General features: G+C 42.9%; 1 protein-coding gene across 3 annotated transcripts in view; it reads right to left on the bottom strand.

The window, feature by feature from the left end:
• si:ch73-138n13.1 (protein PRRC2C) overlaps positions 1-23,242 on the bottom strand; it is a 40,979-nt gene that overhangs the window by 2,288 nt on the left and 15,449 nt on the right. For 2 of the 3 annotated variants that reach the window (XM_036144585.1, XM_021310342.2), the window contains 5 exons: positions 20,777-20,902; positions 5,723-5,832; positions 1,307-1,475; positions 1,009-1,171; positions 547-680 (listed from right to left, as the gene is read on the bottom strand). In XM_036144585.1, coding sequence (XP_036000478.1) covers positions 547-680; positions 1,009-1,171; positions 1,307-1,475; positions 5,723-5,832; positions 20,777-20,902 — 702 coding nt within the window. The remainder of the gene's footprint in view (positions 1-546; positions 681-1,008; positions 1,172-1,306; positions 1,476-5,722; positions 5,833-20,776; positions 20,903-23,242) is intronic. The other variant, XM_036144586.1, reaches the window with a different exon arrangement.

The following is a 23,242-nucleotide window of genomic DNA, read 5'->3' as shown; positions in this document are numbered from 1 at the left end:
ACCTACATATAAATCACTGTCTGTGGTGAAAAAAAACCCATCCGGTGTACAACACCCTGAACACATCATCAGAAAACAACAACAAACTTTATCAGAGGTTCACCTTTCAGCAGGACTGTGATCCACACAGCCAGGAATATTAAGTAAAGTATAAACCTACATCCAATTGAGAAATACTAAAAATTGTTTACAGACATTCCTCATCCAGTCTGATGGAGCTTGTGGCATTTTATTTAAGAAAACATCTTCCTTAGGTGTGCAAACAGATATACCACAAGACAGATGCAGCTGTAACTGCAGAGGAAGGTTATCCAACAAATGATTAAACTCCAAGAGGCTGAATATGTGACCACCACACGTGTACAAGAAATAAAAAGAGCCAGTGACGTTTGTAGTTGTAATATGACGGCATTTAGAAAAGGGTTCAGCGGCATGAATACTTTTCACAGCCACAGTAAAAGTAGAAACTAAGAGACACCAAGGCAGACTGGAACCTTGCAGGGGTTCCTGCATGTGGAAACGGCAGAAAGCGACGTGCTCGCTCACCTTTAAAGCTGAGGCATCTACTCCCGGGAACAGGGCGACCCTCTGCGGCTGCGAGGGAACCGCAGGCCCAGCGTCAGCTCCTTTGGCCGGCTCCTCAGACTCCGAGTCATCGTCTTTATTCTCCGCCTTTGCCTCTGCCGTAACGAGAGCACCAATCAACAGACGTTTACCTACTGAACAGGCTCACTGCTACAGGCCAAGAAAAACCCCTTCCCCTTGAATCTGCATTTCTCCGTCAGTGTGTGGCCTGTAAAACCACCTCCATGTATTCTCACTACTATCGTTACAAATAACAGATGTATTCAACAGGACGACAACTTTAATGTTTCACTGACCAATTTAATTGGCAAACATTATAGCATATCGGCTTAATGTACAAGTGTAGGAGTTTTTTTCTACAGCTTTTTTTCTTTTAGGACAAAAGGATTGTCAAAGGTTTGGATCAACAAGATTTTTTTTTACCTGTTGAGTCTTTGTAAAGCCAATCTTCTTTGTTTTCTCCATCTCCCTGGGCCGGCACCCCGCTCAGCCGGGCCGCCTTGGAGGGCCGTGTCCGTGGGGCTCGCTTCTTTCCCAAGTGGGCTCGCGAGCGCAGGGCGCTGTTGTCCAGCAGCGTTGTCGGCGCCTGATGGTTAGCATCAAACAGAGCGTAATTGAGAACAAAAGTGTTGTTGCAGTCTTAGCCAACGTCAGACAAGCAGCTGTAAGGTAACGTGGTGATCCTTGCTACGCTAAGAGCCGAGCTGAGGTCAACACTCACATCGGGGAAGTTTAGCGGCTGGCTTTCAGAGGACGACGAGGGAGAGGGGCCGTTCGGAGCGCTGTGCTCTGGCTGCGAGGCCTGATCCCCTGGAGAGGGGAGTGGAGTGGTCTTCCTCGGAGACGGACTGAGATTGCTTCCTGGACTTGTGGTGGCAGGTGTGAGGCTACCATAGAAATTAAAAACAGAAGAAGCAGCTTTGGGTTACAGGAAATACTGGAATTAGCCGTGTTCTGCAAGGGACCACAGAACAGCTTACACAGTAAAGTACAGGTATGACCATTAGAGGCTAAGATTGTCATTAGGCTTGATAGCTTTTTGTTTTTAACATTTTGTCACGCTGCAACCACCACCCTCGACGTATTCAAATCCAGTCACTTAATTAGTAAATATAGTCTAATCTGTGTAATTTCATTTTGAAACAGCAGCTAGTCGTCCAGTTTGCAGTCTGTCAGACGCTGAGTAGGACGCACCTGATATGTTGCTGCGGTCAGATTAGAACAATATTAAAGCTTTGGGTCTTCATGCAAAACACTGCGTGGAGGAAAACGAACCGTGCAGATCAAACCAAACACACCCCTCCACAGTAAACCGTGGCGGGCGGCAGCATCATGCTGTGGGTAGGCGTTTCTACAGCGCCGGTCTGAGCGGACGGAAGACGGATGAAGGTAAATACGGGAAATATCAACATAAAGATACTCAAGATAATCAACTAATACTTACGGCTGATTTATTGTTAGATTCATGATAGTCATGTAACCCTGCCATTATAATATGAAATAATTTATTTTGACTAAAATGGATGAAATAAACAAATGTTGGATGTGACAGGAACTGTCCTTTCCCCTCAACACGTCTGGCAGACAGTACAGGACCAGGCCTCACGGTGGCAGGCTTCTACCACAGAGCCACATCCTTAGTTACCCTGATAGAGAACTTTATATTCCTCATCAGGATTTCAAGGTACCAGCAGCCTCAGAGAGCTCTGCACGCAAACAGGTTGTACTGAGACACATTTTCACAAAAAGTAAACAACTTTACTTTTCTACTGTCATAAGGAAATAATGCGGGAGACTGATGACAATCAGCACACAAACAAATTAAAAGGCGACTGATCTAAACAACACTTATAACTGAACACAGGTGGTTTCTAGTCTTGCTACAAATGGCCTGAAAAGCTGAGAATGTAACAGATTTTCTGAAGGTTTTGCCGATTGTGCAGATCAACACTGATGTTCCTGTTTAGACCAGTGGTTCTCACGCCCCCTAACGGGGTTTGACAGCATGAACAGCCAAGCCCTTTTTTTTTCAAGAAAATACAGCAGGGACGGTGTGCAGCAGATAATGCTACTTATCTAATCAGTTTTACTGACTGGTCATTGCAGTCGGTAAAACTGTAATATGGTGACTGTTACAGCACAAAGGTTTGAGAACTGCTGCTTTAGACACAGTCTTCTGTCTAGGAGCCTGGACCACCAAGAAAACTCTCATTTACAGCAATACAGACATCAAAACATTGCACAAATCATTTTATATTTCGATTCAGAAATATAACCAACGTAGATGTAATTCCAATGTAATTCCAGCACTTCACATAAAATGGTTTAAGAGAGAGGGGAAAAAAACAGCAATCTGACAAGCTCTACAACCTGACTTGTTTATTATAAGAAAGTTTTGAGTATAAAAGGAGCATCCATGTTTTGATATGACAGACAAAGATTCTCCAAGACATCTGACAGTTTTCAGCTCAACAGATCCTGATTGGTTTCAGGACTTTCAGAAAGTATTTTTCATACTAGCCAACGCTCCTTTCCTAGACAGTACCACTTTGCTCTGACAACAACACTCCTCTGTGTGGACACTGTTAATAAGTGAAGATGACATAAAGTCCGCTATTTTCAGCAGCCGTTTAAAGATGAGGGGACCACAGCTATTTAAAAGGAAACAGCATGTGGTTCATTTAGGCTGCAAGCGAGAGAGAGAGAGAGAGATTTTTAGGTGACAACAAGAAGGCTTTTAGCCTCTGTCCATCACAAAGCATGCTGGATTTCAAAATGTTGGCAGCCTTTTATACATTCATAAACATAGTACTCCATATTTTTTTTATTTGCTAAAGAATATAAGTAATACTTTGTTTTACAGCAACTCCTCTCACAGGCTGCATAACTTTTTCTCCGCTCATAACATCCAATGGCAGGGATGCTAGAAAAGATGTTGCGTCCCGTTTTTATATCTTCTTATGTTATGGGTGTCATTGAGAAATTGGAACCTAAAACTGGTAACATCAGATCAAAGTTTTATAAAACCTATTGATTGGAAATCTGCCACAAGTTCAGCACATCTCTATTAATTCTGGGCCTGGGTGATCAACAGAAGATTTACCAACACCGAAATTTACAACATTAACCAACGTCATTTTGCCCATGTTGGTATTTTCGGTGTTTTGAAAAAAACATGAACCCCGCCTCTCGCCCATTGACAGCTGGAGATAGGGACCAGCACCTTTGCAACCCCACAAGGGATAGATTGTTAGAAAATGGATGGATGGATGAAAAAACATGAAAAGAAAAGTTGTTGCCATCTTGTTTTGGCCGTGTATAGTAAGGCTATGCTCCTGCCCCTTTAAGACACTTTTTCTGAAAGATTATCATGTCCTGCTGGCGTAGTGTTATTTTTGTTTTTTTAGGCTTTGTTTTTGCTCACTTTGTTAGTAAATATAGCCTTTTCTGTGTGTATTTACAATTACAACATCACGTGACCGGGGTTATGTCACTGCGCATGCGTACAACTGGCCAACAAGCCGAAGCAATGGAGGCCAGCGAGTGTGGAACTCCAAGCGTAGTTGCCAAAAAACAAAACAAAAGGTGGAACTTGAAATAGGATAAGGTTGGGTTGGTCTTCGACCAGGTCGAGCTGTCGGTTTTCCACATTACAGCACGGTGGGCTCTGTCGGGACTTATTTAGTAGCTGCGTCATTGGTGATCATCTGGCTTTCTAATAGTTCTGCAGTACTGCAGCTAGATGGCGCCACATCTGTTTATATATCAGCTCATTGTGCCGTTGCTGGGGTTTTATTGCCTTATTTTATCATAATAAACAGCTTTTTGGTGTTATTGGCATAGACATATAACGTGGCCATATACCTTTAATGTTGCCGAGCTCAAAAGATGAATGCGAGTGCAGCGTTTTGGGCACAAGCTGCACCTGGCGTTCGGTGAGTGTGCACATCTTAACGGCGTTATCTTTGTATAACGTTGAGCACAGGCTCCATAGGGGCTATTATTATCATTTTTATGTGTTATCGCCCATTTATCTTTATCAAATTGATCAATATCTCAGGATATTGATTTTAGGCCATATTGCCCAGCCCTAATTAATTCTGCACAGAAATACAGCCATGTACAGAAAAAAAGAACAAGCCAGCATGAGAGATGATATGGGGACGTATTAGTGTTAGGGCTGGGCGATAAATCAATTTAATCGATTAATTCGAATTTACAATTCTTTAAGATTTCATTTTTGGAAAATCTGGATTTTATTTTGCCAATACACTCATTGGGTTTCCATGAAGAGAACAGCATGTGATGCTGAATATATGTTTAGGCAAAATTATTGTCAAAATATTGTTAAGTGGAAACTTTTTTTTTTACCATAATACGAGGTACTTCATTTACTTATTTACTTTTATTTTTACTTAGTTTGAAGTTCACAATTGCAGTGAAGCCTGTTCTTAGCTCAATGTGTAATACCACTAGCAGCAAATGTTTTGTTATATTTTCAATGTTTATAATGGCACAGCTGCCATCTTGTTTTACAAGCATGTTTCACAGCTTGTTTTTAGTTGCACTTTGAATTCAGGTCAACTCCCTGACAAAATGCTTGACATAAAAAGCAAGGTTTTAAAATGATTTCTTTAATTTCTTTTTATGAAACAAAAAGGAGGAAAAAAATTTATTAATCGGGTTTGGTATGATAAAATCTGAGATTTATTTTTTAATCCATATCGCCCAGCCCTAATTAGTGTCCATTTGGCCGATTGGTACACCTGACCCAAAGGTGCATACTGCAGTTCTTAAGAGATGTTTGGCAAAATCAAGTCTGCACTTTTTATGGGATGTTCTGTGTTTATTTACACAGGCCAATGCCAGAACTGTTATAACAAATGTGTTGCCTCTTCCCTCTGGCCTAGGGGTCCAGATCTTTTTTCCACTGAAAACGTTAGGTGGACCATGATGAAGAGAAACGGATGACAGATGCACGACATCGAATCTTTCATTTTGCAGTGGTGTTAGCCTGGGAGAACACAGATTTCCATTCTGTCACTTCTGTGGTAATTCTGTCTTTAAAAAGGTTTAAAAGTAATTGCTCATTGGCTTGTATTGCTGGCATCCAACCAGGTTGGGATGAGATGTTTACCTGTCATCGGTGTGCAGTCCTGTTTCCCAGGTCCCGTACTGACTGTCAGTGTCACGAACCGGAGTTCCTGAGTCTTTACTGTCTGCTTCGCCGCTCTGCTTCTGCTGCACCTGGAGTGGAAGAGAGAAGAAGGAGATGACAGATGAATGGGTGAGAGGTAAACCTGGATTTGACTAATTTTATTCATCTGAGGCTGAGCCTATTCTTCTGTGATGGAGTTCCAAAAACCCACATCCTGGCATGTTACTGCCACCTAGGAGCAGACCCAAGAACAGGTTGATAATCTAGTTGCTGTTGGTGATGTGGATACGGTTGTTGGATCGTCATGATCTAGTTATCTCACTCTGCTGAGTTCTCCTACTGTTCTCCAATTTTGCACTATTTGTTATTTCAACTTTAGGTTCTGATATTCCTTTCTTCATTGTAGGTACATCTGGTCTGCCTTCTTTTAGCTGTGACATCATCCAGGGAGGCAGATCATCTGCTATTACCATTTAACGTAGAAATGATTCCTGGATCAGTGTGTGCTTCTGTGCTTTTTTGTGTCTCTGCTCTGTCTTCTCTAACCCCCAGTGGGTCTAGGCAGATGACCATTCATACTGAGCCTGGTTCTGGTTCTGCTGGAGGTTTTCCTCCCTGTTAAAAGGGGAGTTTTCCTTTCCACTGTCGCTTCATGCATGCTCAGTATGAGGGATTGCTTCAAAGCCCTCGATAATGCAGACGACTGTCCACTGTGATTCTATACTCTTACTGGAGGAGTGAATGCAGCTTGTCAAGACTCAATGCAATCTGCTGGGTTTCCTTTGTGACCAATCTGTGTGATTTGATTGAATTTGACTTTGTACAGTGCCTTATTATGATGATATGTTGTGAATTGGCGCTATATAAATAAAACTGAATTCATGTAGCTTTGCTCTGTGATCGGTTAAAGTTGTAGGGGACAAAGATCTGGTTTGCACCTGGGGTAAACTAAGCACAGCCTGTCCATTGCAGTTGTCAGATTATTTTATCCATGCTGCTGCATGTCTTAAAATTACACCTGCAGTGACTAAAGTAGCTGCCATTAATGAGCTCCTCCTAATAAATAATTAGTATGATTTCTTGGGCACATGGTTGTTACATTTAAAGTATTGCACCAGGTATGACCTGAGATTCTTACAGTGAGGTATGGATTAGAATTACACCCACACTAAATATCGCATTTGTTTTCAGGAATACAGCTATTAAGCCCTCTGTGCCATTCTGCTCCTTATATAGAAACACAGATATAACAACCTGATATTATCTTGTTGATTAAAATGATGGGCTGGTTATCGGTACCAAGATTAAAAAAAAAGAAAGAAAAAAAAGGAACAGTTTTATGTCCAAGACGCAATTTAAAGTCCTTTTAATGAGATGCCAGAGGAAGTGCTTTATAGAGCATAGAGCAAATCTGTGCTGCTCCTTTCCCGTCTGTGGCTGCACACTGCCTGATCTGCTGGCTGATCAGGCAATCATTACACATTTAACCTTCTGTTTGGAAAGGTTTCCAGTCCCAAAACGATTTACAGTCGCGGCGTGGAAACTAAGGAAATACAATCCGTCCATCTTGAAAAGCACAGATCAGTTCGAGCAGAGCGTCCTCTAAGCAACCGCCTGCAGGCTCGCTGCCTCAGCAGATAGCCCAACTAATTAACCACCTGATATCAGCCTCATAATATCTGTTGCTAAATATGTATAGCTCTACAAAAAGAAAAACTGCTAGACACTATTCCAGAGTTTAATAGTACGCTACTACTAGATTTAGTGAGTGCTCTACATTGCTACTATATAATTTTGATTATTACTACACATATTATTGTAAATGTACTGTAATAACATTACTATAGCTTTAATAATCAATATATTAATTTAATTTAACTACTAACAGTAGGTTAAAAATCAATTAGATCATGTTAATTAGCATTTTTGTTTTAAATCTTTGCGTTATCCTGGTGATCCAGCAGAATTTGACTCTAGTTAAATACCATAGTTAGGTTTTCTGCTCAGGCTGTCAGTCTGCCGTACAGACACGCGGCCGGTGGCATCACCTTAATAACGCCGATGGTCGGTGTTGCCCTCGCTTCCACACTATGACCCGTTGTTCACAGTCAGCCATATTTCCTAATAGCCGAGTTTGTCCTGGTTGCAAGCGAGCGAAATGTTTACAGGTCTTCTTTAAGCCAGCTAAGCAGCAGTGAGCAGCAACCCGTGGGGGAGGGGCAACGCTGCATTACTCTATAGTCCAGTCAGCTGGAGAAAACGATGGCCGCTTTCAGCACTTTGTTTAGTAAAAAGACTTCTGTGCAAAGTAACTGGAACAGTAAAAAGAAAATACTTGGAAACTAACTTTTAAAAGCCTTTCAGTTTAGCTCTCCACATGCCCTTACCTGGGCTGTACAATCCTCCTTTTATCTGACCTTTTGTGAACATGAGCCTCTGGTCTGTATGCACACAGCTCAAAATTCCTGCTCGACAGTTCATAATTTACCTTTTGTTTGTCCAGTTAATAACTGTGGCCTATTCACGTCTCCAACGCTAAACAAAGTTCAAGCTCCTGTTGATCTAACAGGCGAAGAAAGCAAGAACACGGCGATGATTAATGTTCTTTAGGAGGATTAAAGGTGGAGGCTGGAGCTCCGGCAGAGCCATACGTTACACGGTTGATGCTGCAGCAGCGTCGGCGGGCCGGCAGCGGTGACGCGCATAATGAAAGATAAAGGGGGCAGGTTGGTGGAGACAGGCCAGAGAGAGGACAAAGACAGATGGGAGGGTGAGTGCTTGCTGCCTGCTGAACCATGCCTCTTTTAATGAAGCTGGTACAGAGGACATACTGTCTCAAAAAAAAAACACCAAACAGCTCCCAGAGCCACGCCCACACATGAACCGATAACCCCCCCGGGGCCGATGCCAAAGAGAGGGAAACGCGAGAAACAATAGCTAATCCTTCTGTTCTCAGACGCTGCCTGAAGGGCTGGACGGAGAAAGGTGATACACCTGGCTCTGCCGGCTCCTCGGCCACGACGGCTACGGCCACTGATTGCAGATCAGTGAGCTCACTCTGGAGGCCGCATGAATGCATCCTCTGTCTCCTCTGCCTGCGCCTGAGCAGACAACAAGGAGCAGGAGAGACGATAAGGCGGGAGGAGCGTGTGAGATGAAGTGTGACTGAGAGAAGTGTTAATTTAGGGAGTGAAAACAACTAAAGGATAGTTGGGGGGAGAAGAGCAGCAGAGCAGGATGTTATTAACCGAGACCTTTCCTGGCAGGAAAGGATAAAACTGGGAACAGTGAGAGTGACGTTCAACAATGCTCCTTCTCTCCTGAGGAAAAAATGGCCCAAAATCTTTACACTGAGATTAAGGAAACTAAAAGAAAAGACTTTCCTAAATAGCTTTTTACACATCTATACCAGAGGTGTTAGGAACTTCTCCTCAAAGATCTACAGCGCACACACACACGCCACACAACATGACATCACTTCACACTCCAGAAAACACCGGCATGTTTTCCACACAGATAAAAATGTTTTTTTTTAGCATTTCCCAACAGGTTGTCTCTGAAAGCTGCTGCGGTGTGGAGTTTCTAGGTGTGATTAAGCCGTTTCAGAACATTTTTTTCCAAGGATTTGAGTCTTCCACCCCTCCTTGACAGGTTTCTGTATCCTGCCATGAGTGCTGGCATGAACTTTAAATAAGGCCTCGTAAAAAAAAAAAAAAATTCCAGTGCTTTGTGCGTGATACTTCACCTGAACGCTCCCAGCACACCCACACCTGATCAGCTTAGCGCTGGAGCTCTGCCTTCGCCAGAACATGTCGGAGAGAAGCTGCTTTATACAGCAGCTTATTTATAATCTTTCACTGTTAAAAAAAAAAAAAAGGGGCTTTGAACAGCCTTAGGACTGAACTTCAATTTGAGTATTTTCTGTCCAATCATTATTAATCCAGATGCCCACGGCTTAAGACACCCTCCCAAAAAAAAGAAAACCACAGATTTCTGCTCAATCATCTGCAAACACTATGGGAGCCGAGTGAACCGACAGATCCAGCAGCGATGACTTACAGATGTCAGGAGGGAGGCTTTTCCTTAATAACATTAGCAATAGTCAGCTTCCCCCACGAACAGGAAGGGCGTGTCAAGGAAAACAACTCAACAAAGAGCGGATGAATGGAAGGATGAAGGGAGAGAAAGGGCCGATCGGCGAGCACAGACAATCTGCAGAGGAAAGGGCAGGAACGAGGTCTTGGGAACTTCTGTGTGATAATGCGCCGACTTGCTGCACATGGCCCGGCAACAGCGGGGCGACGGAAAGCGAGAGAACACGGAGCTGGCGGTCTAAAAAGGAAGGGCGCCGCCGGCGGGCTCCTAACCGTGATGTTACATCAGGGAGCGGAGGACGCAGGGGTGCGTGTGTTGTCACGAACGCGGCACCGGAGATCCACGAGCCTCGCCCAGTATGCGCCGCTGTCGAGGAATGCGTGTACACCTGTTAAGTATAGATAAGAGTGTTGTCTTGCAATCTGAGCTACGTACTGTAAACTCTTTGGTGTTTATGTAGCTTGTGAAGCAAATCGCAGATGCTGTGCAGGACTAGCCTGCAGGTTCATCGGGTCTGAGGTGATTACCTCGTTTACTGCAGGCCCATTAGCTGCAATTAAAACCCATTAAGTCAAGCCGCTGTATATGTAGCATGCCACTACCCCGTTCCTCTACATCTCAAATATGCTCGGTGCACGCTGCAGTAATCAATATCCACATTCTGCGTATATTCAGAGCCGCCGCTCCCTCGAACACTAATCTCACGTCAACAAATGGGCATTCTAGCCGCATGACGGGCGGGGTTGCATTAAGACGCATTCTGCTGGGGGAAACTGAGCGGCGTTATATAAGGAAAGAACAGCACAAGTGGTGCGTACAGGCGAAGGCCGGGTGTTGTGCAAAAGTATCTAGGAAGCAGAGGGGCCAGGAATGTAAAAACCGACTTGGCCTAAGCTCTTTTTGGTGAGCTGAACTACGGGATTAATTACAGTCCAGTTACAAACACAAACTTCAATGTGTTTTACTGGGACACAATGTGACAGAGCAACAGGGAGCCGTGCATAAGGAGTGCAAGTAAATCAAGTGGTTTTCAGATGTTTGTCTGAAAAGCGAGGCGTGCATTTACATTCAGCCCCACCTGGGCTGATGCCTAACTTGACGAAAACCTTTCTGGGTAAGTCTTGACTAGCTTTAAGACGCTTCTCAATTGGATTTAGGTCTGAGCTTTGATTGGGCCATTTTAACACAGCATCAAAATGGTTTGATGTAATGTATAACAACATGCTTTAGCTCTGGCTACATGTTCACAGTCGCCGTCCAACCAACAGGTGAACCTCTATCACAGTATTGCCCTGCATTTAACTCCATCCATATTCCCACCCACTGTGGGCAGCCTCTGCCTCTGAAGGAAAGGACCCCCACAGCATGATGCTGCCACCTTTAGGGTTCATTGTGGAAACGGTGTGTTCAGTGTGGAGCAGTGAACCGCATATTGCACCACGCATTGCATTTAGCATGGATGGACATTTAACGTGAGCCCGGTATGCCGCACGGTCAACAAAAGGCTTTTTTTCCTTCTTGCCAGCCTTCCCACTGCTTCTATGATTTATGCTCTCCACGTTCGCTGTTGTTAGTTTAGGTGGACGGCCGGGTCTTGGTAGGTCTGCATTTGTACCGGACTGTTTTCCATTTTCAGATCATAAAATAACTAGATTTTATTTAGCGGTATAAAAGTATAAACATTTTTCTTCCACTGCCATTTTGTTGGGAAAGCTACATTAATAGCAGAGGTAGCTAATAAACTTATCAGGACGCATTTAATCTCTTCTTGTAAAGGTTCACAATATCCCAACAGTCCTGATGGTCCTCCCAAATTTAACAAAGTGACTTAGTCAGGTTTCATTTGTCAGCACATCATCCTCTTACATGTCGCCACAGCCTTTAAATCCAGCTATGATTAGTCATAGCAAACTTCCAGTTGCACTTTGATGTCAAATGCTGTTTTCACCGTTTATACCCGACAGCAAATTGATTTCCTGCGCTGCGTGACTCAAACCCGAGTTTTCCGCCAGCTACTTCTTGTGCAGACATGCGTCCTTACAGCACAACAAGCCGAGCTGGTTATCTCATGTCAGAATCCGGCTGACACAAACAGCTGGTGGTTTAGATCGCAATAAAGCGACCGAAGTCACTTCGATGGCGCGGCAGAATCCATCTTCCTGGTGTATGTCGTGTACCTAAAGGGGGTTTCTTTAAATTAATAGAGATAAAACACCACTCTAAAACAGGCCGTTAAGGCTATAAAATCTTTAAAATTTGATTTATCTCACATAATAACCAATTACTTTTGCTTATTTGAATCCCTGGCCCTGTCAAATGTTCTACTAAGTGCTGGGGAGCTCTGTTTCTGCCAGAGACAACAATAACAGCTGTTCATGACTGAAACCAACTAAGACACGGCAGACAGAGCTGAGAGCTGCACTAAGCCATGAAAACACCACTTATCTTTAGGAACTGAGTCATATGGAGCTGAACAAATAGGTGTGAGCGTTAACGGAGCAGAAGTTTCACTTAAATGTAGCATCAAATATAGAGCTGATATGAAACCAAAGGGAAGGAACGCCAAAGATATCAGAGTTTATGCATCTGGCTCCTTGAAATGCAAGATAATCATTATCAATAATCATTTTTCAATCAATAAGTCGGTGACCAGTTGGACAGAAAATCAGATAATTTTTCTATCAAAAAACGCGGCAGACATTAAGAGCTGCTAGATCCAACGAACCACAATACCTTTCCTTGTGGAAATTATTAAAGGGAGGAAAACTCAATGTAATGTATCTGAGGAATATAATGCTGGTTACAAAGAATAATGTTAACTTATCACCAATATAAGGCTCTAAAGACACCATAAAATCTGAACTTCATGCTATTCTATCGACGTTTTCAATGAGTAAAACCCTGCTTCACAGTGACTGCTCTCTCGCACAAACTAACACACACACACACACACACACACACGTTGTCTCTTTCCCCCCCAAAAAAAGTAACTACTGACCTCTGTTGTTCAGCAGGTCAAAGCTGAACAACAGAGATGGAAACTCGGATCGCTGCATCTCCAGGCAGGACAACCGTCTTGGTAGGTGTCGTTAGAGCCCGGGGCAATGAAAGCAGGAAATGCATAGGAAACATTGCACAGCAGATGTAAAAGGTGTCGACATGCTGAAGGAGAAACTGTTCTGGCAGTGACGCGGCCTACGCAGCAAAGAGCTATGAACCATATCGATGCCCTCAATAAATATTTACTGTTGTTTTTTTTAGGTAAGCAGAAACCAACAGTGAAGTTTTCTGTGTTTTAGCTGAGTGTGTGTGTGTGTGTGTGAGGGGGGGGTCTTACAGCAGTGGGGGTGTTGGGTGCCGTGCGTCTGCGTAGGGACAGACGCTGCTGGCTGCGCAGCGAGAACCTGCGGATGGACTCCCTGCTGCGGGAGGCCAGGGAGCGCAGCGAGTTGGTCCTCTTGAAGCCCCCGGCCCCGTCCTCTCCCCTGTCCCCCCTCTCCGCAGAGCTGGAGAGAAAGCCGAACGCGCCGTGAAAGGAGCGGCGCACGTTCCCCATCCATCCCGACACCTGAGAGTGAGCCACTGACAGCTTGTCCCCGAGATACTCCATCACGGCCCGCGGCTGGCGGCGCCCGTCGTGTCGGAGCGGAGCCCGAGAGCTGAAGTGCGACTCCTGCTGCCACAGCAGCTGTGAATCATTAGAGTCCAGATACGCTGAGGAGACGGCGGTCCGGGGGAACGGTGTCCTCTGGACTCACTGGCGCATGTCGCAGGGTCAACACTGCAGCAGTAGGGGAAGGTGACAGAGCAGGAGGACTCGGCTAGCGCGAAGTGGGGCTCGGGCAAAAAGATAGAGCAAGTCAGTGCATGATCGCGGCAGGATTGAGACACTCCCCACTTTGACTTCTATGAGGCCTCTCTGCAGCGTAGTCCCACTGGAGCCATCAGGACTCCAGTTTCAACTCATCGCTCTCCAGGCTCCGCCGTGTCGGCTCCTGGTGAATGAGCAGAGCGCTCTGACGTCGGTTCCTCGCATAAAAATACGCCGGCTACGAAGCGCTTGGCTCAGGACCCAGACGTGTAAGGGGGGGCGGTGTGTGGGGCGAAAACTTCCAAGTAGTTATGAAGGACACCACTCAGAGATCACCCTGAAAAAAAACGCTTCAATGTCCTCCAACAGGTTTGTCAGACATGCGTTTCTGGCTTTTGACACAAAGTAAACCACTGAAGCGTTACACTGAGGATGACATGCTTAGAAAAGCACTTCTTTCTGTCAGACGCACTCTTGTTCCTTAAATGAACTCCCTGCAACAACTCTGACAATCCTGCAGGTGAGGCTTCTCTATCCTTACCCAGGTCGAGATTGTAACCGACCTAATGATCACCCAGAGCTGGAGCTGAAAAAAAAAAAAGAGTCAAAGTTGGAAAAACACGTCCAGCTGACAAGGCTACGTCCTTTGGAGGAGAAGCTGCGTAGAGGAACTGTGCAAGACAGCTGGTGGCAAAAGGCAAGCTGCGGTAGTCATTCGTATTCCACGAGGGAGAACCGGAGGGCATCCAATGCGGCTGAGGCAGGGAGGAGTGCAATCGGAGTTGAAGTGAGATCAAGAAAGGGAGGAACGATTTCCTTTCACCCCCCCCCCCCCCTCCTCGCTTTACTCTGCGGGCACGGACAGGTGAGAGAAAATGCATCCGTGTTTTCTTCCCATTGTACCGAATGTTGCAGGACTCACCGTCAAGGAGAAACTGGGTGGAGGGAGGGAGGGAGTGTGGATCGGATTCAGAGTGAGAGTGAGTGAGAGAGAGAGAATGGGAGGTCCTTGATTCAGAGCAGGAGGGGGAGGAGGGGGTGATATATGTTCTGCAGTGCTCTGCCACTCTACTCAGATTTAGCGAGTAAAACAGACAGACGGCGGACGCAGACGTAGGATAAAACAAAATGGGCTACGTGTGATTTCATCATCCCAAAATTAGAAAGTAGGTTTAAAAAAAACACAGGAACGTGTGGAAAAACCTCTTCATTAAAAAGGGAAATATACAAGCTCGACATGCTTTAAGACAATTGAAAAGTGAAGAGTGAGATTTAATTATACGCTCAACCAGTTTGACGGCACAACGCAGACAAAAGGCAAGATGGCCAAGGGCAAGTGATGTTTGTTTAACTCTCCCTCCGAGTCAAAACTCATGCAAACATCAGAACAAACCTTCCTGACAGGGAGCATCTGCCAATGAGCTGCCGCCGCTGCTGCGCATGAAGCACGAGTGGGCGAGCCCAGATGCACCTAACCCAGTTAACCTACGTAACAAGCAGGGGCCGCTTACAAAAGCTCAGTCCCTCTCAACATCTGCCCTCTGCAGGCAAACTGGACTTCCCTGAAGATTAAAAGGTTCTGAGTCTACAGGAGCACGAAACAGCTGGTCCCGTGTAAAGATTAGCATTAGCATAGCTGGTCTTATAGCAAGGGTTTTTACAGGAAACCATTTTTATTGTACTTGGTTTATAAAACTGACAAGGGTATGACTCGCTCTAAAAATCTAAATTTCATACCTACGTTAAAAATGCACTGACATAAGATAAGATAGAACTTTATTGATCTCACAATGGAGAGATTTACTTGTGACATCGGCTCTTATAAGCAACAGAAAGGTGCACGAAGGAGGAAAAGGTGCATGAGGTATATACAGTACACATATATATATATATATATATATATATATATATATATATATATACATATACATATACATATACATATACATATATATATATATATATATATATATATATAGTGAATGGGGGAAAAAAAATATCAAAATATGTCAGCTGGTGAGCAGAACCAGATGATTTCCAACCTGATCAGCCATGACAGGTAAAATCTCATCTTTTTTTTCCCAATCGGTAAACAAGTCACACTGTATGTAAGACCAGTCATGTCCTGCTGACAGCAGCACTCGTCGGTGTGGGTGCTGTTCCTGAACGAAGAGGACTTAAAAAAGGTAGCCATCTTTAGTATCAGTGATGTTTTTAGCGTAAAGTCAGAGGAAGAACAGAGATGTAAGAAGACTTTTTCTAAAGGAAACTATATTCTACGACACGTTGAGACACGGCTGCAATCCATCCAGGCTGAGAGCGAGACTCCGAGGAGGAAAAAGACAGACTCCATGCCTCACAGCAAAGATCTGTTTTATCCTTTTGATCTGGATTTCAAAACGTTGGAAGCCTCTTGAAAGGACTGAGATATTCTTTATGATACACATACAAAGTCTGCCTCTTCTGGCGGCGCCAGCCATTACCACTACAGTTATATTGCTGGTCCCTCTGCTCCTAATAAGACTAGTTTACTGCACAAAGGATGCATAGATATCTATTAAATATCAAAACTATTATAGTTTATAAAGAGAAAATTAGGTCCCAGAGCTTCTACAAATATTTCCTTTTAAAATTTAGCATTTTTCCAAAGATGAATTTCAAGATTTTCCAACAGTTTTTATAACATTTAGAGAGAAAGAAAAAAACACCTACTAGTATCTATTATTTCAACAAATCTTAAAACAACACAGCACTGAAGTTATCATATGAGTCAGTAGTGTAGCTAATAGGTAAAGGACCGTTTCACTATTGTTTATGGGGTAAATTGACAAACTTAGATCAGCTCAGTTTCAAAATCTATATAATATAAACATGTCATGGCTGGACTCGTATCATCCTACGTTAACATAACACATTCTCACTGAACATATCCGGTACAGCCTTGACAGCGGTATGTTGTACCGAAAAGCTACAGCTTTTTATAAAAAACACATGCTGAATATTTAAGTTGGAAACATTAAAAAAGGACCTACAGGTGTACCTGATCCTGCACAAATTCAAACCATGAGTGAGCAGAACAGTTTAGTCTGAACTGTAAGCCCCGCCCCCAAACGTTTTGCACAATCCTCCGGAGGAAACAAAGCTCCATCGAGGGACTTTTCTTTGTTTTCTTTTACATAAATGGCTACTGTACGTCTCGGGTAAACGTAATTTTCTAACGTGAATGGTCAACACTTACATGCAAATAACAGCATAGCCTGTCGTGCTGCTGCTTAGCTACGGCCCCGGCCGTCGTTGTGCCATTGACAGAGGAAAGGCGTCCCAGTTCACCGCTTATTCCTACTAAAACCAGCCTGGACTCGCTCCATTGTCCAATCAATTAGTCAATTGTTACTGAAGAAAAATTTGGTCTTTTAACCCATAATACACTGTGTAACAAGCATTTTTCATTAACCAGATAAAATTAATTCAAGTACAGCTTCTTTAAGCTTTCTCATGCAGCCACAGTGGAGAAAGAAAAGGTGGACCGAACCAAAACTTTGCCATCATGCACATTTTCCAACAGCCATAAGGTACACAGCTCGCTCTGCATTTAACCGAATTACTCACCTGAAATAACATCAACAGCTGTGCTTTCATTGTGCATTCAAGTACATCTCATAAAGTAGACCGTCTACATTTCAAAACTCCAAAGTGATTTAAATCTTTTTTTAATTTTCAAATGTCTGCAGCCTTATTAAAAAAAGTATTTTTTGTTGTATGATCAATTGATTGGCGATACCCGATAATACTTTATAATAATAATAATAATAATAATAATTTCCAGTCAGTGGCCATTTTGTGTTGGTTTTCTTGATTGAACTGAAAGAAATACAGAATGACTTTAATACCAAAGTATCTATCAACCATGGTTTTTGTGTACGGTTAAGTATAAGTATTTAAGTTACGTAAAAGACTGTCAGGATTTTAAGCTTTATCTTTGGATGATATAATTTTAAAAAAAGGTCTGCAAAATGCAACATTTTCTATTCCCAATTTTCTTTTTCATACTGAGAAAACTATAAAAGTATAATTGTGCTTCTCAAAATTGCCTGGGACTACAAAACTGGAATTGGAAATCAGCCACTAGAGTGCATCGCTCACCAATGTTTTACTATTCTTGAGTATATATAAGCAAACATTTCTAGTTTAAATATTAGGCTTCTTTGGGTGCAACATCCTCACAACCTACTATTATTTTCAGTGTACTTTTTCCTCCTGATGATCTCACCCACTTGGACGTGACTCAGCTGCTCATTGCTTTCAGTCCTCTCACTTCACCAGTTCCAGTGCAATCTCAGCCCTAAACTCAACCAGCAACCGCACCAAGAACACGAGTCTACTAAAGCATATTTAGAGCAGTTTCCTGTGTATAAATGTATTCAGAGCAACCTCCGTACGACGATAAACGAGCTGCTACTCACCCAGAGGGAGTACGAACTCAGACACCATGACCACATGTACACGAGAACTCTCAGCATGGTGTCCATCTCTGCTCTGCCGCACTCTCAGCTACAGGCAGCCACACTCAGAGCACTGATGTCACCCCACACAGCCCATCCCCATACACTGTGAGGAAAATAATACGGCCTGCCATCTGATAGTATAACAGACTTTAATTATAAATAACACTTATGGCCCATTCACTGGTACTGCTAGCAACGGTAACATTGGCGATATCAAATATGCACTAACAAGTACACAAATGCACTAAACAAGGAGCAAAAGGTCAATAACAGGAAATCTAAAAAAAACACCAATCAATCTTTCATGGCTGATACAGATTTAGTTTTTTGCTGAGCTTCATTTTTTGCAAGGTTCCTTGAGCAACCCTGTGCTCAAGGAATGTTGCTAGCGGTTATAGCTTTGAATTTCCAGCAGAAAACAAAAATGTTATAGTTATTACAAGCCTCAAAGAATTTAATTCCCTTTATTTAATTTTTTTTTTCTATTTTTACTATTTTACCCATCAATCGCAGAAACAGAAAATTTGGCCATTTTGATTTTTGTCTGATTGATGAGTGCCTTTCTAGAGATTTGCATTTTAATGCAGATAAAACGGCCTAAATCCAAACAATCAAACTTTTTTTCTGTTGTTAAGTAATTATTATTACTACCCTACTACAGCAAGCTTTTTTTTTAAACTAAAGTTATTCTTAACAAGTGTAGCGTTTACCAATGTGTATTCTTGCATCTCAGACTATTGCAATAAACGCCTTCATTCACATCCTTCAGCAGAGCCGGTGTAGGTACCAGATTGACTCGGGCTGCCAGATTGGCTCGGGTGATACTCGATGACGTCTACATATGGCAACTCAACTCAAACAAACTAGATTATGCGCCCGCGGTCTCCATTTGTTACAAATCAATTTTATTTTGTAAATTTACGGTTATTTTCCTGTAAATTAGTCGAGGCATGAAAACTTTTAACATCATTCTGGAATACTTGTGTGGTAGTCTGACAATTTAATCGGTAATTTTGCAGGATCAAAGACGTTACAACCTTAGAGAAATTTAATTCCTCCAAATTTTTTTTAAGTTGTGAAGGGAAACTAAACCATAAACTCATTTAATTTTTAATAAAAGTCAGCAGCCAAATTTAATTTTATCACGGCATTCATCACTGTCAAATCAATAACGTTCATTCCTCCTTTTTGTACTGATGTTGTTCTTTCTGATCACATGTTTTTTTATTATTCCAGAGGAAAGTGTGATGAATTTGATTATTTTTTTATTGTGGTATTTGGTACATTTAAGGTTAATGCTGGATAAATTAGTCTGGCTAGCCCTTCCATTTTTGTTAACAATATTCTTCCAAACATTGAGCCAATTTTCAAATATTTGTTTTTTTTTTTTTTATTTATTTGTAAAATGGCTTGAATATTTGAGAAAAAAGAAACCGCTAAATTAACTTAATAAAATTGATTCGTTACAAATGCAGACCGCGGGCTCTATGTAGTTTGTTTGAGTGGTGTTGCCATAAGGTGACGTCATCGGAAGGCGCAGGGACCATGGCGATTTTCTTCGTAAAATTGTCCGTTTACAAGCCGCAATCCCGCTCTCGAATAAAACCTACACCCCGCTATAATTACTTTAGGAAGTTGTGCAGACCAATTACAATATTTTGCGCAATTGAGCAAACGTTAAACCAACACTGTATAGTGACGTCATCAGAAGACGCAGGACCCGAGTCAATCTGGCAGCCCGAGTCAATCTGGTACCTACACCGGCAGCTATTACAAGGCCAATCACATCCAGAACCACTAGATGGTGGTAGAGACCTGGTCTGAGGTTCTGGTTGCATTGTGCAACACAGCACACTACAGGCCTTCATTCCAAGCCTACAATTACAGTGTCAGTATCAAAGAGCAACTAAATCCAACCCTCTATAACTGATTGCCACTCTGCAGGCTTTATCGAACTGATAGGTGTGTGGATGTAATGTGTGCAGCTACGGTTGCGCAGCTAATGCCTACCGAGCCGAAGACCGGAGGAAGAAAGTTAGAAACAAAAGTTTCTTTCAAAGAGGCAGCGGCTACAGAGTGTGATGAAAAACAGGTGGAACCAGAAGAGGAAGACAATTGCACCAAAAATATCTATTTGGCTACAGGACACATGACCGTGACTGGCTTGCTCACCTGCTGGTTTCCCTAACCGTATGCAGGCAGGTTCCTGATAAATGAGCACTGATAACATGGGCCTAATAATCGTTTGTCTATTTCCGTGTGGACGAACAGGCTTCAAGAAATGTGTCTGACCGCTCCTTTAGCCAAGAGCACGGTGGGTCACATTAGATGCCTACGTTAGTCATCGGTTCTTTTATGGCCAAAGTTCAGCAGCAATTAACCTCCCTTAGCTCCCGCCCTTTTGGTGCAGGAGACGCAACACGCACATACACTGCATCAAACAAACAAAAGCATTGCTCGCACCTGAGAGCACAGAGATGAGCCCTGTGTGAGAACCAGTTGGTCTAAAAATAGACAACCATAACCCACAGCTCACATTCAAATGTGGCCCTGATGCAGTGACTTAGGTAGAGCTTAGAAAATGTAGGGCGACAAGGTTGGGCGAGCTGCAGCCGGACTCACCACACTGTGAAGGTCCAGCTCTCTGTGGGCGCTGCGACTCCTCTTCCTGAAGAGGATTCCCTCCACGGCGCTGCTCGAAGGAGCCGATCTCCTGGACATGCTGCGAGACCGCATCCTGTTCAACTCCTGCCGACGAAGCAAGGACCGTAGTTAAGGCCTCATCTTTTTATGCTTGACAGATTGAATATATTACCAAGTGTAATATTTTAATCTAAACACAATTAAATGATTACTTCCAAAAAAATCACATTTAACAAGGTCTTTCATATCTAAGTATTAAAAACCCCATAAATAATAAGCAGGTAAGACGAGTAACACTGTTAAACCAACAATGGGAAAACCCTTTACTACAGTAATGTAAGAACTAAACCTCGAATCATATCAATTAGAATACTATTAAAAATGTTGATTTATTTCACTAATTAAACTCAAAAAGTTTGATTATCATTGATTTATTACACACAAAGTGATATATTTCAAGCATTGGTTCCTGTTCCTTTTGATGATTATGGATTACGGCTGATAAAAACTCCCCAAATCAACTTAGGCGGCATTTATACGACCAACACGGAGAGTCGTTTAATGCTAGACTGTCAACTTAAGGCCCACAGCACTGCAGCTGGCCGTTCACACAGTATCTAACCATCAGCGATACTCTGATTGAGGATACACATGTACTTCATTTTAGATCTACTAAAACCTAAAAATCAACATAATGGGAGTTCAACATTCCTCTAACACCTCAGTACTACCAGTAGTTTTTTAATGGTCTAAGGCTTTACACACATTAAGATGAAAAAGTACAGAAATTGAACTACTTTTAAAACAATCGCAGCTTGAGCTTCCCTATATACATTTACAACCTTTTAGCGAGCTAAAGTCCAAGTAAAAAACATGAAGTATTTGCAGACGATGTTGTACTGTACTTGGCATACCGAGTGGAGGATTATGCTACGTTTGCTTTATTTGCTTTTTTTTTCAAAGCACTGCAAGCCTGCATGAAGAAAATGACGCAATGTGGACTTACACTGTGCCTGTGTGCCTGCAGGTAAACTGCAACATCGTCATTTTAGTTTTCAGTTTAGTTAAGATAAAAGGAAAAAGGTATGCATGTTATCTGTAGCACTTTACACTAAGACGTGCCGACACAAGCGTGTCGAGACCTTATCGTCCAACGCACGTACAAAAGAAAACGGGATCCTGCATTTAAGAAATTTTTGCGGCTTTTCTGCATAAAGTAGCCGTGGTTTATCGTAAGGGTTTCTCTGCAGACAGAATCTATGGCCATTCACTGATGACTCCTTCCATTAAGATGCGTGCGTGTCCATTGACCATGTGGGAGAGGTCACTCTCTGGTCCTGCTGTGTGTGCAAACATGGAAGATAGAGGCACAGACAGGCTTCCCGTCACCAATGCAACCCCTGGCTTCGTGTTGTACTTAAGAGTCGCTCTAGTCCAACGTAGCCACTAAAAACGTGCCGGCTGTAACAAACTCTCTGTCTCGCTAACCAATCAGAAGATGTAAGTTGACCAAAACACAACATGAAGCCAACTTGTCAAAGGCGACGGATGGAGAGCAACCATTAAACCCCAGAGCCGCACAGGAAACTCGTGAGACCCCTTGACAGACGACGGGCCGTTGAGAAACTCAATAATCTAAACCTATAAGTCATTAACCTGCTTTATTTAAACGTTACAAACTCATGCTTAATAACATTTGAGGAAAAATATTCCAAGTCAACCATTTTTAATGGTTGTGGAGTTTTTAACCCTGAGGTCAGCAAGCAGAGAAGATGTGAGAAGCTTCTAGAAAATGGGATCAGTTCTGTGTATTCTGGCTGAAACCTTGAGAAAGTTCTCACACCCCTTTAACTTTGCCCTATTTTGTTATGCGATGTCACAGTGATGTGCGCTTGTATTCAGCCCATCTATATTATGTATATTATAATACCCGTGAATAAACGGCAGAGCAGCCGGCTGCCTACCAGAAGCCACCTAATCAGTTGATAGAGTCCAGCTGCGGGAGATTACGTCTCAGTATAAATGCAGCTATTGTGAGACGGCCTTAGAGGGCAGTCACAGAAGGTTTTAGTGCGTTTGCCTTGTAGAAAGAAAGCTATACAGTTTCCTAGACCTTTTGGGTCGACTGTTTTCTATTGTCTTGAAACCAATTTACTCTCAGCAACAAGAACTGGATGAGTCAGTCTTTGTCTGAAAATGCTTCCTGTGTTTAGTCACATTTAATGAACAGGTGCCAGCATCACTGCTCTTAAAGAAAAGCCGCTGGGTGGTTGCTGTCCTATTAACCAGATGACATTCTCCTTTTTAAAAAAGGTTTCCAATTGGTCAGCAAGGAGAACACTGCGTTGCCAGCATCATGCTGTGGGACACGTTTCCTCAAGAGGGACATGGAGGGCGGTCACAGCTAATGGGAAGCTGGATACAAGACAATCCTGCAGGAGTCCT

The sequence above is a fragment of the Fundulus heteroclitus genome, chromosome 12, assembly GCF_011125445.2.
Source record: "Fundulus heteroclitus isolate FHET01 chromosome 12, MU-UCD_Fhet_4.1, whole genome shotgun sequence".
Classification (NCBI taxonomy): Eukaryota; Metazoa; Chordata; class Actinopteri; order Cyprinodontiformes; family Fundulidae; genus Fundulus; species Fundulus heteroclitus.
The sequence above is the reverse complement of the archived record's forward strand: the minus strand, read 5'-3'. Positions and strand labels throughout refer to the sequence as shown.